The following is an 18,404-nucleotide window of genomic DNA, read 5'->3' as shown; positions in this document are numbered from 1 at the left end:
TTAAGCCTTACAGCAGTTGTATTAATGTATCTGTCCACTCCAGGTTTTTACTGTTCGATTGGCACTGCTTCACATGACAAAGATTTATTCTGTGACTGAATGAATGACAAAAACAAAACACATAGTAACCAGCTAAATATTGGCTGTACTGGGTTAAATCCCACATCTCAGGATGCAGATTTCCTACTCTCAATGCATGATAAAAAGAAATATAAGTTACATTTTAACTTATCAAACTGAATAGTTTGCTCTTCAGAAGACTTAACTTTCTTTATAAAACACGCAGATTGAGTATATCAAGTGTCAGCTGGATATGTTGTTACATTGAGAAATGTGTTTATCTTGTTATGGCTTACATTAAAACAACATTCACACAAAAGTGTCCTTCAAACTGTGTGACAGTCTCTGCTCTCACAACAAGACATAAGATTGCAATTTGCTAACAATCAGCCAGATTTTATGTAATTTTAAACAAAACCACATCTTTTCAACTGAGTTTTGTCAACAAAAGGCCCAATAATGAACTATTTGACTGTATAGTTCAAAGACAGTATGAGAAGCAAAATAATTTCCAGAGAGAAATAAGAAAGTCTATTAGTTCAAGATCTCCATTAAGAAAACACAGGTGCAACAGCAATTCAGTCTAAGCATCAGAGTTTTGTGCTTGTCTAATATTGCTGCGCTGCATCTGGGAAGGAGGGTGGGCCAACTGCAAACATCAAGACAAAAAAAGGGGCTGTTTAAAGCAGGCAGGTGGCTAGAAGTCCTAAGACAAGGCAAGCAAGGAGCATCATGCAGTCCACTGTCTCTACATAAAATCAAGCATACCAGATCACTAATCCAGTTCTACTGTGAATGTAGAGGCCAAGAGGCAGACTTATTTTTCCTGTCAGCGTTCCACCTCCAATTTACTTTTCATTAAACAAACAAAAAACCCCCACATGACATGAGGCAGTAAAACAACTAAAGGCCTTGCTACGCTAATGAGAACAGAAGACTGGTTCTGCCTTCCTACGCGTCTTCAGTTTCTTAATGGGAACAGGGATGGCTCCAGACAGTGAACATTAATCATTTGGATTCTTTTGTTTAAACTGTATGTGGAGAGAAACTGTAAATAAGAAAGTGACCCTTAACACAGATTCCCGTCCATCTCCTCTCTATTGGCATATAATTCTTTCCTTAGTGGCTGAAAGGCAAGCTTTTCTCTAACACTACCTTAAAGAAAGAACTCCACCACGTTTGTGCAGAATGAGCAAGCACAACAGCTGCTCACTAAACTGAGGAAAAGCCCACCCTGAGCTGTAGCATTCAGTGCATAAATTTTAATAAAAATTCCAGAGTAGTACATTCATTATTTTCACATGAAGCTGATGAGTTCAGGGCGTACTTGCTTTACTGATTAAAATGTCTTCATTTTAAAAGCAATATGGTTGCTTGTGAATGTCATGCTAAGTTGCAGAACTGCGAAGTTTCTTCATGAATAATGCAGTAAGGACACAGGTTATCACGTTCTTCTCCCAGCAGTAATTGTAGGTTAAAGGGCATTTACAGCATCTACATTTAAATTCTCAGATAAAGTGGATTATAGAAAATTTAAGTCTTCCCTCAAATGACAACTCAGTGATCTGTGTCTTTTACCCCAGCAGATGCAAACATTTGTCTCAGTAAATAGGCTTTTGACAGCTTTGGTTTTGTAAAACTTAAGTGTCACTCCCTATATGGTTTGACTGAAAGAGATTTAAAACAGAATGCATTTCTGCAGCAGTTACACTTACTTCTCTCCTATACTGCTACCCTAGATAATACGACAAAAATGGCAACAACTGCCTGGTAAGCACATCCAGGTTCCGTGCCCATTTCCAACACCACTGAACTTCCAGATAGCCAAATTACACCAAAAACCAAACATACCCAAGTGGTCCCAAATTCATTTGGCATTAGCTTAGATAGGTTAGGTATAGGTTTTCAATCCACATGCAACTGAGGAAGGAGAAGAAAGATGATTCCAGAAAAAAAGGCTTCTGGATTTATTTCATTTATTAATTACATGTAGACATCCACCATGGAAAGCAGCACCCACAGCGGATGTAACTTTAAAGAAAAGCTTTATGCTCAAACCTCTCCTTACATTCCAATTGGGCTGAAATCACACACTAGCCTGTCCAGTCAATTTATAGCACTGGAGCAACACTGAACATCATTTGCAGGTTTCCAAAGAGATGCAGAATTAGATGAGTTTCTAGGTGCATCTTCCTAAGATTGTATTAAAAAAAAAAAAAATCCACGTTTTTATAAAGCAGTCTAATTTAATGCAGACTTCAAATCAAGACTCTTATCACAATCAAAACCTTATTGTTACAACAAACCCCTGCATTTTAGGGGGTGCAGAGGGAAGCCAGAAAGCCAGAATCAACCAGAAGCTGCCTCTTTGGCTAGCAAGAAATCCATGGGTCTATGCAGGAAAACACCCTGCTAGGGTATTTCGTCCAAACTAAAGCAAAGTTAACCAGCACTCTGCAGGAAGAGCAATTGTTTAGGGGGATGACTACAAATATGTTTCATACATCCTGCAAATTGTTTTTGCTTATTCCGTTACACCGCAAGTTTTACAGAAAGTAGAATCTTTGCCACTGACATACAGAAAGTAACTTGATGAAAATAACTTGACGCCTTTTCACATTCCAAGACCCTCCCTGGTAATGCGGGCAGAAGTTACCACTATTGAATATGGCCATCTTCTCCATGTGGATATCATTAGATTAGACATTGGATAGGAAAAGTTTAGTTGTTGTAATGTATTTCTGGCCTTTGTAACTTATATGCTAAAAACTGGAAATAGGTCCACTTTCTTATCTTAATTAAAAACAAAAAAAAAGCCCTGTTCATGCTAAATCTTAGTTCGAGACAAAATGGGTTTGAGCATTGTCTTAAACAGGGATGCTTTACTCATTTAAGCCTCTCAGTAAGCGTAAGGCCAGTTTACTTTTTCAACACAGACACACGCACAAACATAAACACACTATCTCCAAAAAATAAAAACATAAAGAAAAAAAAAGACGGCTGTTATGAAGGTCAAAGCAACCTATGTATTCCTTTTACCCAGGCCTCAGTTTATAAAAGGTTTGCCACTTAGTATTTGGAGTGGCAAGTCCCAATCACAGAATTTTAAATAAAATGAAAGCGTAACTGTTCTATATCAAGGCTTGCTGAGTTGGTTTTTTTAAGTCCAGCCAAAAAAGCAGAAAACATTTTAATGCACAGCAAGTAATGGAAGCGAAGCACAGTGATTCTAACCACTGAGCCACAAACCATACAGGGAGTCATGAGAAAAGTCACTTGGCACTAACAATCATTCTTCAAATAGAAAATTATCAAGGGTTCGGGTTTTTGTTTTGTTTTTTTTTTTTTTTTCTCCTCCAGGCGTAGCAGACAAAGTTACTCAGTTCTAAGATGTCACTGCCATTAAAAATGATTGATCATTGGGATGACTAATTAAGATTTGGTAAAAATGGTTCTTGACTTTCAGAAGATCAAACAACTGGTATTCTACAAAAAAAAGTCTCTGACAAGCATACAGTAGTCAAAATGTTGTCTTTTGAAACACGGGGAAGACTGACAGTAGTTTCTCAAGGAAGGTGCTACAGCTTATATTCTAAGATTTAGTCCAGGTCCCCCCTGCGCTCTATAGACAGAATCATGAAGTTCATATCGTTCATAAAGGACTAGTCAAATTTTCCTAAGTTTAATTAGAGGTATCACTCTAAACACAGAAAGGAACTGTAAAAATACAGAAAGAAAACGAATCCATGATCGTAGTTTGTAGGTATCAGGCGTGGCTCATTTCTCCAATAAGCCTTTGCCATTAAAAAAGTCAAAGAAATGAGAAGCAGGGGAAGGAAGGTATAATCTTACCGGAGTCTCAGCTTTCATCTGGGCCTGCAACTTCTCTCTCATTTCTTTTTCATTGAATTTGGCACTTCTTTTTACATATACTCCTCCATGCTAACAGAGAAAAAAAAAGTGAAAAGTATTAAATATTTAAGTAGTTTAATGTAGAACAGTTGATAGAAGAACAAACAAGATGACAGTGATAAGTCACCTTTATGACTCACGCTGCAAATTGCCCACAAGACATTTTCTCCTAGGATGAAAGCACCTGAAACTAATTTTACATTTGCATGTACTTCAGTTCACAAAATCTGTTTAAATAAGAATCAGCTATAAATAAATAAATAAATAATTATAAGACACCTGAAGTTGTCTTGTTTAAAGGTGTTAAATAATTAAACTGGAAGATGGCATTGGAACCGACCCCAGGGATCTATCTATTCCTGACAACATTGACAAGCAGCTTAAGTTGTATATCAAGGGAAAAAAAAAAAAATCACACAACTGAAGTTACTCACATACAAGTACTTATAGGTCAATGTTTTCAATTTTATGTGCCCGCTCTTAAATAGTGACTAATGCAAAAACTGGAATTACAAGTACAGTACCGATACATAAAAAATTTATGAGTAGCACAAAACTAACCAGCATGGGTCTTGAAAACTGCTATGCACTTTATTAGAGAATCAAACTTTTAATAAAGACGTTATATACTGAGATAATAACTGAATAAGTAATACAAAATCTTTAGAAGGCAAAGGATTTTATAAAGGTATTTTTACTGAAAATCATTATAAAAAGTTAGACCATTTCCTGGAAAAGATTAATTTTGTAACTTGTTCCACACAATTTATCACAAAAACTTCAGTAAAGGGACTATGGCAAAGTACACACAAAGAAAGAGGATTATAAAGAACTAAAATTTGCCTCATCATTTCCCTCTTCCATCACTTTGTTTTATCTATAGCATAGCTACAAGAGGATGGAAACAAACATGCTCCAAAATGAACTACTGATACAATGAATTCTGAAAAAAAATAATAAAACCCCATAGCTTCCAAATAACAGAATTTCATTTTTAAGGTACATTGTTTTAATCGGTTTTCTAACTGATTCCCTAACTTGGTAATACTCTTTTCTGCCCACCCTGACTGTTGGCATTAGGATTTGTCAGGTAATTTCTGTCCGTTTACGGTTTTACACACTCTTAACAGAAAGGTGACAGTAAGATTAAAACTACTAAGAGCTGAACCTCAATCAAATGTCTCATCTCAGGAAAAGATACAGTACATTGTAAAAACAGGGGTGGTGGTGTGTGTGCGGGGAGCTATTATTTTATTTGCATGGCATGGTCAGGAATAAAGTTTGAGGGGTTAGGAGGAGGCAGGCAGAAGAGGCGGTTATGCAAAGTGCTTTCAGCCTTTGCTTTTCATGGTGTGGAAAGATGGCCATGCAGCTGCTTAGCTAGTGGTATTTGACGTGACTTTTAAGTTGTTCTCCAAAAGCTTCAGTGAAAAGGAACAGCAAGTCAATGGTGCATTAACTCCATATTAAATATTCTGTCTTAACGTTATTGTCTGCGGTTCCCTTCCAAGGTGAAGTAGCCAGCTGCAACACTCAGCTGTGCTGCTGTGGCTGGCAGGGGACCAAAACCAAGAACAGAATCCCCCAGTCCACCTAGCTTGGCCTTCAGCAGGCTGGAGCATCATATCAGCACCATCCCACAAGCAGTTGACCGGTCCTGGATAGATAATGGCATGAACAGAAAAATGTTCCATCAGCTGTGCAGCAGAGAGCCGCATGTTATCTACACACTCCACATGTAAGACCGTTTTTAAGATCTGACACCGTTAAAGGGAAGTAGAAGTCTTATTCTGTACAGTGACACTCACCACAACAACCGCTTTCAGGAAGGGCAAACTCAGTTTGGTATGAGAAATAATGCATCTACTGTACAAGACTTCCATGTAATTGGTAAGTCATCATTCTGTGTGAGCTCAGCTAGGTCAAGCTTTGATAAATGAGGGAAGGTCGGAATCAAACTCTTCCCTTATTTATCAAATTACTAACCAGCTGCAGTAAACTGGGAAAATACTGAACCACCTTTTCCTTGTTTAATTTGTGAACTTCGAGAAATCAAGTTATTATTGTACATTTTGCTTAGGGACACCACAACACCAAACACAGGTTTGGTGTCCCCCCCCTCAGACAGAGGTGCTCAGAAATAGATTTGCACTTCTCAAGTAAATACGAGTATACAGTCACGTAACATAAGAAGAGACAAATTACATACTGTAAGATTACCATTCGCTGCATACAACCCAACCACATAAATATGTTAGCTCCCCTATGGTGCAGGGTTACAAAGCTAAAGAGAGGCAAGATGCCATACTAGCTAAATATTTGGCTAAAATTCAGTTACAACCAAAAGGGTGCACAAGCTGATGCTGAATAACAGAAAAGACAAAGACATACTTCCGATGTTAAAAAGTCAAGCAAACTCTGGGATATCAAAAATATTTATCAAAATTACATCCCAGCCTCACCAGGTGGTATAAAATGAATAGGAGTTAGCTGCATTTTGGTGGAGAAAGATAGGGCAAAAAAAAATTTCAGATCCACCCAAAAATAATAAAGCCAGTTTTATGAAAAGGAATAACTCTACCTAATAAATCAAATCTGGAACTTAACAGGTTAATTTAAGTGCTTCTTTTCTTGCTATTAGATAGCTGCCTCCAAAGAAGAATGCTAGTTATGCAATTGTATATAGCTCAAATTCCCCAATTTGTATTGCATTTCCTTTTCAGTAAGAGATCAAATATACGAATGCTTTTCAAAACAGATTTCTGGAAGTACTGTTTTTAAGGTTATAATTTTTTTCCGCTGTACTTTAAAAGCCCCTCTCTCAGTCAACAATGGATTATGTTTACAAATATACTTCCTTTGTGCCTGAATTTTGCTCTCCTGGACATCCAGACCACGTTTATTTCCAAACAGGATGTTTACCTGAGGTAGGGAATATGAATTCCGTGAGCATGGCGTAATTATGTGGCTCTGGAAACTTTTAGTGGAGTGTAAGTGACATCACTGACAGAACATCAACAGGAAGGGCAGGAAGTGTTTTATGTTTTTGCACTGTTTGGTGTGATAAAAACAATAAAAATACCTATTAGCTTGCACTGCAGTCCTGCTGCATCCCGTCTCAGTCGTTTAAACACACACGCACCACCACTGTTAGTAAGCTGCCTTTCATTTGTGTCACTGAATTAAATATATATATTAAAAATATATATATATAATCATCCCTCACTAAATCTTGTAGAAGTTTTATGTTTTGAGGAATCCAAAGCTGAACAGATTTTATTTAATATATGTTTTGATTAAAAATGTAGGCTACATTCAGATTAATTTCCACAGGAACCTTCTTTTAACAGTCAATATAGCAGTCAGGAAACTGAGTGCCGGATATTCCATATAGCAATAGTAATTTTCCAGAATCTTGAAAAAAATCATTTCTGGACACCTAGTGATAGTGGATGGAATATCTATCCTGTCTGTATTTTAATTAAAGCAGACTTAAATCACCACCAATGTAATGACTACAGGCAAGGACAAAGAGCAAAATATTTCCATGCAGCAGACTGGTCACTGTAGTGGAAGAAAAAAATGTAGAGAACCAGAGCCATTAGTGGGGACAAGCATTAGACAACAGACAAGTCCATTTTCTCCCAATGGATACCCTCAGTGAGGTATGACAGGGTGTGACAGTCCCTACTTACTTAGGGGACTGGGACAGCAAACCCACCAATAAAAAGTAATTGTGAACAGTTTTCTTATTTTCTCTACAGCATATTCTTTTCTAAACATAGCGATTTTAGAAGAAAGGATGGCAACCACCCATGCTCCAGCCTAGATTTACAGCCTACTCGCTGTCTAAGGCACTCATCCAGAACACAACAAACGTTTTCAACCATCAAGCTGAAAACATTGAATCTGGATCTCCCAGTATCTCAGGGGACACTCTAGCCTCTTAAACACTGAACAGACAGTAGGAACCTCAACCACTACCTGTGCTTTAAGATAAAATGGTGAGACAGTTCACATCCTAGCAATAAGCATCTTATGTGACATGATCCAAGACTCTGAACCTCTGTTCAAATTAAGTACCTACTCCCAAGCTAGAAGGCAACATCTGATTGCTGGGTAAGGCCACTGTTTAAGGCACTTCCTACTCTTCAGCATATTAATTGGGCAGTTCATGGATCTGTACCTCCCCTTGCCCAACGCTTCTAAACGCAATCCAACTTACATTAGCTTCTTGGAGGCAAAGTTTCAGCATCAACGGCTACACAAGGGCTATCCTGCCTCCTCCCCTCTTCCCACCTGTGGCCATATACTCAAAACTTCTCCCCTTTTGCTGGTTCAAGCACTCAACTGATCTGACTTGACTTAGGGAGTCAAGAGTGCAAGAGTGCAAACAGTGAGAGAGGGAGGAATGTGCAGCAAAGGATGACGGAGAGAGTAAAGCCTCCTATTTGGACATACGTCTGTAGTTGCCTGCTCTTCATATATTCCTTTACAAACTAATATATAGTTCAAATCATACCCAGCGTAGTATTTCTCTCAGTATCCCCCATCCTCTTGAACAGGGCTGACAATCAATTCAATCAAACTGTGTAATTCTATTAGAAGTATTTTTCAAAGCTTTTTTTGCTTTTCTTTGCCTGGGCAGCGGGGTGGGGGTGAGGGGCAGAAAGCAGATTAATGTTCAGGGTATAGGTAAAGATCAAAGACAGAAGCCAAAGGAGAAAAATCTTATTGAGCAGGCACTTTGAAACAGTTACCCAAAACGTAATCCATTTCTATTCTAACAACTAAGCACCCATCTAAATCCTGAGATAAATACTATGAAGCCATTTCTGATCACCTACCAAAACATACCAATACTTCCAAAAACATCCCCCTCTACATTTTATTTCATTTATATATAGAAACAGTCCTGCTTTCAGAAAATGCAAGGAACAGACATGACAAATTCAGAGAGGGTTTTAGGGAGGTAAAACCATCTACACTGTTCTCCACCATTTTAGATTAAAGATCACATCCACTCAGCATGTTGCCTGTACAGTGACCATGGCCCCCTGTTTCTTCAGTAAGTGTATAATTTTGAGTCACATCAGGTTGAGCTCTCAAACTAAAAGGAACAAGGGGAGCATTATGCAGGAAGAGGAGAAAGTAAAAGATAGTAATAGGAATACTGTTAAGACTCATGTTTTTGCTTAACTGAAGTCCAAAGCAAGCCCATCAACACTTTCATGGAGGCTGGGATCTGCTTTTCCTCCACACTATACTAAGGTCCAATTTTCCTCTTTTATATTGTGCTAAAACCAAACAATTGAAAAATAAGTAAGTACACCACAGCAATGTCAATTTACTCCCAATTTGTAGCATGATAAAAAAAAAACATACATAGAAAAAAAAGTCTGTTTACACCTACTGCTAAGTGGTTTTTTGGATTGTAAAAAGAACAAAGTTCTAGAATATTCTGAAATGCTTCTAGCAGACTCTACAGTTTTAATTCTAGTAATAAACACCATCCATAAGAAGTATTCATTTAGAAAAGTAAACATTCTTTAATAACTGTCTTTCAACTAAGATGCACATCTAAGTACACTGAGTGAAACCAGCTATTTTCATGTTCAAATAAACAAGTGCCAGCTTAGAACTACATTTTCCCAGCACGTATAATAAACAGAAGAAAAGTACATCTTACATATTTGACCCACAAACATCAATGAAAAAGTGAATAGGCTTACCTGTGAAAAATACCACCCGTACAGTGGAAGCCATTTTAACCCATCTTTCAAGACATACCGGACATGCCCGAGAGCATTCTGCCTAATTGCCAGCATGTCTGCAATAATCCAATCAACTGCAAAGACAAAAGCCCAAAATGTTTAGTTAAATTAGTTTTTAATTGCCACTGATGGAACAAAAAGCGCATGTTGTACATATAAATATCATTAAAGGTTTCTGAACTACAAGTTCTTGCTCGTTACGGCAAAGCTGGAAAGAGACACGGTAAACAGACAAGCAGATTTTTTAAATCTATAGAAGTGCTAAGACAAACAAAAAAATACAAACCTGTACACTGATGATTTGATAAATATATTACATTTTCTTTATTTTTTGGCAAATCCCCATAGATTATTACCTAAAAAGAAAGAAATGTAGCATTACTTTATTATTTATTTTCATTGCATTAGGCAGTGATGAGATCCAATGCAGTAATTAGCTATTTACTAGGAAAACTGCCAGCAAGTTAGCACCATTAACAGAAAAACAACCCATCACTGCATCAGTACCCGTTATGCGTACAACTGACTTATCAACAAAGCAGTGAATATTAATTAATGAGGGCTTAAGAAAGCTATTCCGTTCTTGTGCCTCAGCCCTAGAACTGGATCCATGGAAGCTGACCTACATCCACAAGAACCCTACATTAATATAATTAAAGGTATAGAGGAATCATAGACATGTACAAAACCACCATTTAACTTTATACATCTAATGAATTACATGCTTCAGCCAGTTTTCCTGGATTAGATCAAGAACAAAATCTCAACCATCTGCCATGATTTTAACCATCAAGAACGAACAAAAAAGCATGAGGTTGAGGGGTGTCTTTAAATTGGTCTTCAGCTTCCAACCAGCAGGTTTTGTAATGTTTTTTTCTCTGTTACATTAAAGACACCCTTTAACCTTGTAGTTTCCCACCCCTGAAAGGTAATTGCGTACTAGTGAAATACCCTTCTGAGAGCATGACTACAAAGCAAGATGCTGAAGCAGTAATCCAAGTCACCTTTTAAAAGGGAATAATTCAATTACTTTTATTTCAAAGATGAGAAATCAATTAAACCACTTCAATTCCAAATTGAAGAATCCATGCAGCCGTTTAATTAGCTTTAATATTTTCATTATCTAATGAAGTTTAGTTTTTCCAACCAGTACATTCTAGGTAGCATTCCCCCCTTGCTCTGCCAATACCAATGGCTGTACTCCTTGTTTGTAGTAGTTAGCTGTATTAAACATACACTCTTCTTCAAAGTGACTCCATTCACCAAAAACCAAAGCGCGATTTGGAAGGTTTACCCACTTATTATCACCACTTCCCTAGTCTGGACCATCTGGGAATTTTATCAGGAAGATATAACTAATATTCAGATCTTGATTAATATCATTTAGTATGCTGAGTCTCGTATTGATCCTTACAGAAGGTCTCTACGAGCATCTCTGGAAAATCTGCCCACCTCTCAGTTAACCTGTGATACTGGATGGATAACGCCTTGTATTCTAACGCTAGGCAAAAACCCCACATAAAGCTGTATGTTTTACATTCATGCTGTTCCTTCTTCTTTGAAAATGCAACCGCACTGTTGATCAAATTTTGTTTTCAAGGCAAGAAACCTAATATTGGCAAACTGAGATATACAGTAAATATGTGAACAAGAGATCAACCAGCATGCAGTAAAATGAGCATTACTTATTTGAATTAATTTTTTTCCAAAAAAAGGCATGCACAATAAATTTTAACTGAACATTACTTGTAACAAGTCAGTTGACGAGTATATTCTGAACAGTATCCAAGAAATTCAAACAAGATTTTGCTGTAGCAGTAATTTTCTCATTAAAGTTCCAGGAGAATTAAGAATCATAGAAGAGTTTGGGTTGGTAGGGACCTCTAAAGGTCATCTAGTCCAACCCCCCTGCCATGGGCAGGGACATCTTCAACTGGATCAGGTTGCTCAGAGCCCTGTCCAACCTGACCTTGAATGTTTCCAGGGATGGGGCATCCACCACCTCTCTGGGCAACCTCTTCCAGTGCTTCACCACCCTCAGCGTAAGCAATTTCTTCCTTAGGTCTAGCCTAAATCTACCCTCTTTTCATTTAAAGCCATTCCCCCTTGTCCTGTCGCAACAGGCCCTGCTAAAAAGTTTGTCCCCATCTTTCTTATAAGCCCCCTTTAAGTATTGAAAGGCCACAAGAAGAAGGTCTCTCCGAAGCCTTCTCCTCTCCATGCTGAACAGCCCCAACTCTCTCAGCCTTTCTTCAGAGGAGAGGTGTTCCATCCCCCTGATCATTTTTGTGACCCTCTTCTGGACCCGCTCCAAGTCTTTCTTGTGCTGAGGGCTCCAGAGCTGGACGCAGTACTCCAGGTGGGGTCTCACCAGAGCAGAGCAGAGGGGCAGAATCACCTCCCTTGACCTGCTGGCCACGCTTCTTTGGATGCAGCCCAGGATACAGTTGGCCTTCTGGGCTGCGAGCGCACATTGCTGGCTCATGTCCAGCTTTTCATCCACCAGTACCCCCAAGTCCTTCTCGGCAGGGCTGCTCTCAATCCCTTCATCCCCCAGCCTGTATTGATACCGGGGGTTGCCCCGACCCAGGTGCAGGACCTTGCACTTGGCCTTGTTGAACCTCACGAGGTTCTCACAGGCCCACTTCTCGAGCTTGTCCAGGTCCCTCTGCATGGCATCCCGTCCCTCTGGCGTGTCGACTGCACCACTCAGCTTGGTGTCATCTGCAAACTTGCTGAGGGTGCACTCGATCCCATTGTCTATGGCATTGACAAAGACATTAAACGGTACTGGTCCCAGTACAGACCCCTGCAGGACACCACTTGTCACCGATCTCCATCCGGACATTGAGCCATTGATCACTACCCTCTGGATGCAACCATCTAACCAATTCCTCACCGGACAGTCCACCCATCAAATCCATATCTCTCCAGTTTAGAGAGAAGGATGTTGTGGGGGACCGTGTCAAAGTGCCAGACTGCCACAACTCCTCACATATGATGGATATTGGCTTAGCAACTTCATCCGCCAGCTCCCTCAGGACCCGCGGATGGATCTTATCAGGTCCCATGGACTTGTGCACCTTCAGGTGCCTTAGATGGTCTCGAACCTGATCTTCTCCCACAGTGGGCGGCTCTTCATTCTCCCAGTCCCCACCTTTGCCTTCTGCAGCTTGGGCGGTGAGGCTCAAGCACTTGCCAGTGAAGACTGAGGCAAAAAGTCATTGAGTACCTCCACCTCCTCCATGTCCCGGGTAACCAGGTCTCCTGTTTTGTGCTGGAGAGGGCCCACATTTTCCCTAGGCTTCCTTTTATCCCCAGCATACCTACAGAAGCTTTTCTTGTTGCCCTTGATGTCCCTGGCCAGATTTAATTCTATCAGGGCTTTAGCTTTCCTAACCTGATCCCTGGCTGCTCGGATAATTTCTCTGTATTCCTCCCAGGCTACCTGTCCTTGCTTCCACCCTCTGTAGGCTTCCTTTTTGTGTTTGAGTTTGTCCAGGAGCTCCTTGTTCGTCCCTGCAGGCCTCCTGGCGTTTTTGCTGGACTTCCTCTTTGTTGGGATGCATCGCTCCTGAGCTTGAAGGAGGTGATCCTTGAATATTACCCAGCTTTCTTGGGCCCCTCTTCCCTCCAGGGCTTTGTCACATGGTACTCTACCAAGCAGATCCCTGAAGAGGCCAAAGTCTGCTCTCCTGAAGGCCAGGGTAGTGAGCTTGCTGTGCACCCTCCTCGGTGCCCTCAGGATCTTGAACTCCACTGTTTCATGGTCACTGCAGCCCAGGCTGCCCTTGAGCTTCACATTCCCCACCAGCCCCTCCTTGTTGGTGAGAACAAGGTCCAGCATAGCACCTCTCCTTGTTGGCTCCTCTATCACTTGGAGAAGGAAGTTATCATATCATACACTGCTGACACTCTAGGTACCACACACTATCTAGTGCAAGGTAGCAGTCAGAGGGTCTGATCTTACAGTTCAGGTGCAAATATTCCACTGAAATAAAAAATTACCTTCCTACTCTCACTTGTGGAGTTAAAGCTTCATTTTTCAAGCGTACACTTTTCCAGCAGTGTTACGCACTAGGTCCATAAATTCTGTTTTCTTTAATTTCAAGCTAAGACTCCACTATGCAGTTTCTGGCAAAGACTATTTTAGAGGAACGAAAAGGCCTAATACAACAAATCACTAAACCAGAAAGTCCTGAATGCTCTCTCTGCTCTTATAAAATGTAAGAAAATAAGAACAAGAGGAAAACAAAATCTGCCCTTGACACTGTAAGAGCTGCCCCACACAAGAAACAGGGTTTGAAATATACAATTTGTAACTTCAACTTGTAAAAATTTCCACTTTAATGTACAAAGTCAAAATCTCAGTGTAATCAGACCCACAATTCAAAGCATTCACTTGCGACTATTGCATGAGTAAAAACAAATATAAAGGATCGTTCCCTTAAAAAAACATGTATGATTGTGTCTGCCAAATATAACAGATAATCTGTATTATTTTTTATTTCAGTAAGATTGGATCTAGTTCACTTTTTAATCCCAGAGGAACACCCGCTCATTGTTACTGTAAGCAATTTCTATGTACAACATTATGTCTTACCGTAAGTTACATGTGTTTACATGTAATAGACCAGAATTTTTTACTCACGATAAAACACATAGCCATACTGTTGTACAAAACAAACAAATTAAAAGAATCCATCTTTTCCTATTTATAATTAGTTCTCATTAAACACAAAAAAATGGGGATTTTATTTCAAAGCAAAGGAAGGAGTGAGAAAATCTGGAAACTCTACTTTGTTTGCTCAGATGGCTCAGCCTAAGAGGATGCAACAGCTTTAACTGCAGCATCATTCACTTCAGCACTGCCCATTTCAGTAACCTTGAGAAAAGGCTTATACAGTTCATAAAAGACCAGCAAACAGCTATTCACGTATTAGACATTTACAGCTAGGAACTGAGAGCTACAAACTTACGATACAGCTGTTATTACAACGAGGTAAGAATGGCAACTTCCAACCTGCATTGTCTAGAGACTTCTTCAGATTTCACAGGAGACACCTACTCTGTGGGCAGCCACACAGCTCTCCGAGAACGAAGCATTTTTGCTTTATTGTTGTGTTTCTGGAAATTTGCATAGACCTTACACAACAGAGGGCTAGCAGTTAAGAGCTTTCAATCCTGTAGAAACATTGCCCTTTTCCCTTTGAGATTATGTCTGAAGAATTCACCTGCTTGCGGATAAGCAGGGGAAGAGTGCCCTCGGGGCAAGCCTTCAATTTCTGGCAATCTGATGCTTTTAGGTGAACCAGAGCACCTAATGTATATTATAGCTGCCGAAGGAAATAATACAGTACTCTTCTTCACGGTCTCCAGAAAACCTCTGACTCCCTGCTGTTTTTTGTAGCAAACTTTGCAGAATTCCCTGCTGCAGAGACCATGCAGTCTCTGGCTCCTTCTCAGTCTGCTGGTGCAGAAGACACGTGGGGACCACAGTGAAGGCAGGCACTTGAGTGATTTACCAGGGACAGCAATGCAGAAACAAGTGTCCGCAGTGCCAGGTTGCGTGCATGCCCCTTTTGAAGCAACCTGAAGATACCAGAGTAGCTAAGAGACTCCTAGTCTTCCTCAAAAGAACAGTGCCTTTCCCAGGGTCTGCAGAGCACCAGAGGAGGTGGTCTTCCCCTCTGCAGGGCACTCACTAGCCAGCACCAGGGAAGTGGTGCAGGACATACTTGGGAGGCAATTTTCAGTTTCAGAAGCTAATGGACCTGGTGTTTCAGATACGTTATGCGCAGCTCTCCAAATGCCACAGTATACGTACATTCTACCTATGCATCAGCTTGAAAGGCTGAGAAGATAAATGTCCTGTCTGCCACAATGAAGCAAGTGAGGGACCTATTCCTTTGTATAGGTGCTGCTTTGTTTAAAAAAAAAAAAAAAAAAAAGCACAATGAAGTCAAGCAAAGAAAACAAGTTAAAATGAAGAGCAACACAGCAAGCCAAAGTAAGCAGAGATTTGAGGGAAAATACTGAAAACGCAGATTTACAGTCTAACATTGCAAACATTACTTGGGTACAGAACATTAAAATGTGTGCTTTTAGCCATGTTTTGGTTGTTTCACAGCCCAGTTCACAATAACGGGTAATATGGTTACTGTTAATATGGGTCTTTCACATCTGTTTACATAGCAGTGCTGTCAAACTCAATTCAGTGAGGTCTCAAATAAAGGAAACTGAACACTAACAGATCCCCTTCTGTGGGAAGGCTGGTACCCAGTTTCCCTGGATGCCATACACCAAGCTGTTCAAATGTCAGCAGGCACAAGACAAACCTCAGAGTGTCATGGCCAGAGGAAGCTCTGATTGATGGGCAGGAGGTTACAACAAGTTGTCATGATGGAAGAATTTACTAATTCAGTGATAGGCTGATCTAGGTGTGCAAATGGGAGCTCCTGGGTGACCTGATGACACCAGTTTCAGCTTCCCTAGCAGCCTCTGCTTCTTCCAGTGCAACATACTCAACTATGGCTGCGCTAATGTGGTAGGTCATGTAGCTACGTGAAACAGTCCTGCACAACAGCCACACCTGAATAACTCATGATGTGCATAAGGTTTCACTGCAACAAGGTGGACGGTCCCAATTTAGACATAGAGTTTTATTTCTTGCTTATGAAATCTGCACATAGCAAAGAAAATTAAATAGATCATTTAATCACATCCCAGCTACATTAGCTCAGTAAACAGGGCCGTGACAAAAATAACTCAAGAGGTAAAAGTAATCACACTATCAGAAGACCTGCTTGCAGGTCAACTGGTGACCACATCAAACTCCTAGCAAACAGATTACGTTAATATGATAATTGGATGTGGCTGATAATGGGAGCAGTTCAGGAGCTGACCTGGCACTTCTACTTCAGTGGCAGTAAGACAACACAGCTGGTTATTGGTGGTAAAAACTCGGTCTCTCTCATCTGATGTGCTATCACATGTCTACCAGCACACTCATTCTTGGTTCCTCAGACTTCTTAACCCTCTTCCCTTCCCTATTCAAAGAAACCAGGTGTGAATTGCAGAACGATGCTCCCTTCTTTGCTGTTACTTCAACAAAACTGATGTGCACTGGGGCACTTTGCAGAGAAGGTGGAGCATTCTCATCAGGAAAAATGCCAGCTTCAAGCACAGGCAATAGCAACTGGAAAGAAGGATAAAAGCAGTAGGATAATAGCAGAAGAACATTCCTTCCCTCTCCTGGAGGCAGAGAGGAGAAACAGAACATTCAAGACATCAACACTTCACTTAAAAACAACCATACAAACTTCATAGACTCAGCTGTGCTACCCTCACAACATGCACTTCTCCCCATTTCACTATTTCTTCCCAACTACTTTTGTAACTGGGATTGCATGCTCTTTGGGACAAGAGCGTCTTTGTTAGCTGGGCACTACTACAACATGAGTGCTTATTAAAATAATAGTATCCTAGGATGCATTTCTTATCTGTTTGTTAAAAAGTCTGGATATAATTTTGTGGTGAAAGGGTGGAACTTGCATCAACAAACCACCAAAAGCAACTACCAGATACGGCTTCTGAAGTCAATGTGTAACTCTGTGCAAGCTGACTTCTGCAGCATTGCTGCAGGCATCTTATGGGAAAATGTTTAAATTCTCTCTTTCTAAATTCTCTCAGTCTAAAAATCTGCCTGATGACACAACCACTCTTTTGAACTTCTACAGAAAGTACCTCAGATCACAGAATCTATTTACCCTGTTTGACAAGAAGCAGGCTCAAGACAGGATACAAATAGGGAACTTGTACTTGGTGCTGACAAATTTCTCAGGTTTTCAGATGTCCTACTGTAAGAATTTCACATGTTTATTTTTCTTCACAGAAGACAGAGAAGCACTTTTATTCGCATTTAACAGATACACGTTCCACTTGCCTACAGCATAAGGAATATGAATAGTACAGAAGGAGAAAGGACTTTCATGTTTTAGGGTTTTTTTTCAGATCTAGAGAAAAAGCAACTAAAAAAGTTCACCTTTAATTATCATTTTTCTAAAAATACCTTTAGGTCACATACCATTTTTAGGTAATGGTCATATTACTGCTACACCTCATAACCTCATAACCTCTTTAGTTAAAGAGACTATCTGCTCAGTACATAATTGCACAAGTCTGAAGTCTGCTGTTCAGGCTCAGCATCAAACCATAAAATCACAATGCAATCCATTTTATGGAAGCAGAGAGTTCATTCAAATATTCTGCAGCTACGTATTTTACTGGGGTTCAGTGAAGAAAACCATTGCCAAGAGACTGAGCTTTGGGGAATATTGAGAAGAGTCCTATATGTAATTTTTTTTTAAATCATTCATTTTATTGAACCAGAAAGCAGACGACTTAAAAAAAGATACAGTTACTGCCATTTCATTTCCTTTTTGTAAGAAGACTATATTAGCAACATATATGGATTATGCAGGACTGAATCATACCATCTGATGTTAAGTATGAAGTCTGTACATTTTTGCTTTCATACTAGCTTTTAGCCTTATGGTCTAAATTGACAAACTGTTATAAACACGAGTGATTATGCTTCATTCAATGGCACTAGCTACATGTATAGAAGAAGTCTAGTTCTGATGCTAAACGTAAAGG

The 18,404-nt window shown here is 39.8% G+C and overlaps 1 protein-coding gene across 1 annotated transcript in view; it reads right to left on the bottom strand.

The window, feature by feature from the left end:
- The window catches only part of AGPAT5 (1-acylglycerol-3-phosphate O-acyltransferase 5), a 61,375-nt gene that overhangs the window by 31,901 nt on the left and 11,070 nt on the right, over positions 1-18,404 (bottom strand). Inside the window, exons 2-4 of the mRNA XM_076332912.1 lie at positions 10,033-10,102; positions 9,705-9,820; positions 3,913-4,002 (exon numbers count right to left, since the gene is read on the bottom strand). Of these exons, the coding sequence (XP_076189027.1) occupies positions 3,913-4,002; positions 9,705-9,820; positions 10,033-10,102 (276 nt within the window). The remainder of the gene's footprint in view (positions 1-3,912; positions 4,003-9,704; positions 9,821-10,032; positions 10,103-18,404) is intronic.

The sequence above is a fragment of the Aptenodytes patagonicus genome, chromosome 3 (genome assembly GCF_965638725.1).
Source record: "Aptenodytes patagonicus chromosome 3, bAptPat1.pri.cur, whole genome shotgun sequence".
In the NCBI taxonomy this organism is placed as follows: Eukaryota; Metazoa; Chordata; class Aves; order Sphenisciformes; family Spheniscidae; genus Aptenodytes; species Aptenodytes patagonicus.
Note: the sequence above shows the minus strand (reverse complement) of the source record. Positions and strands in the feature narration are given on the sequence as shown.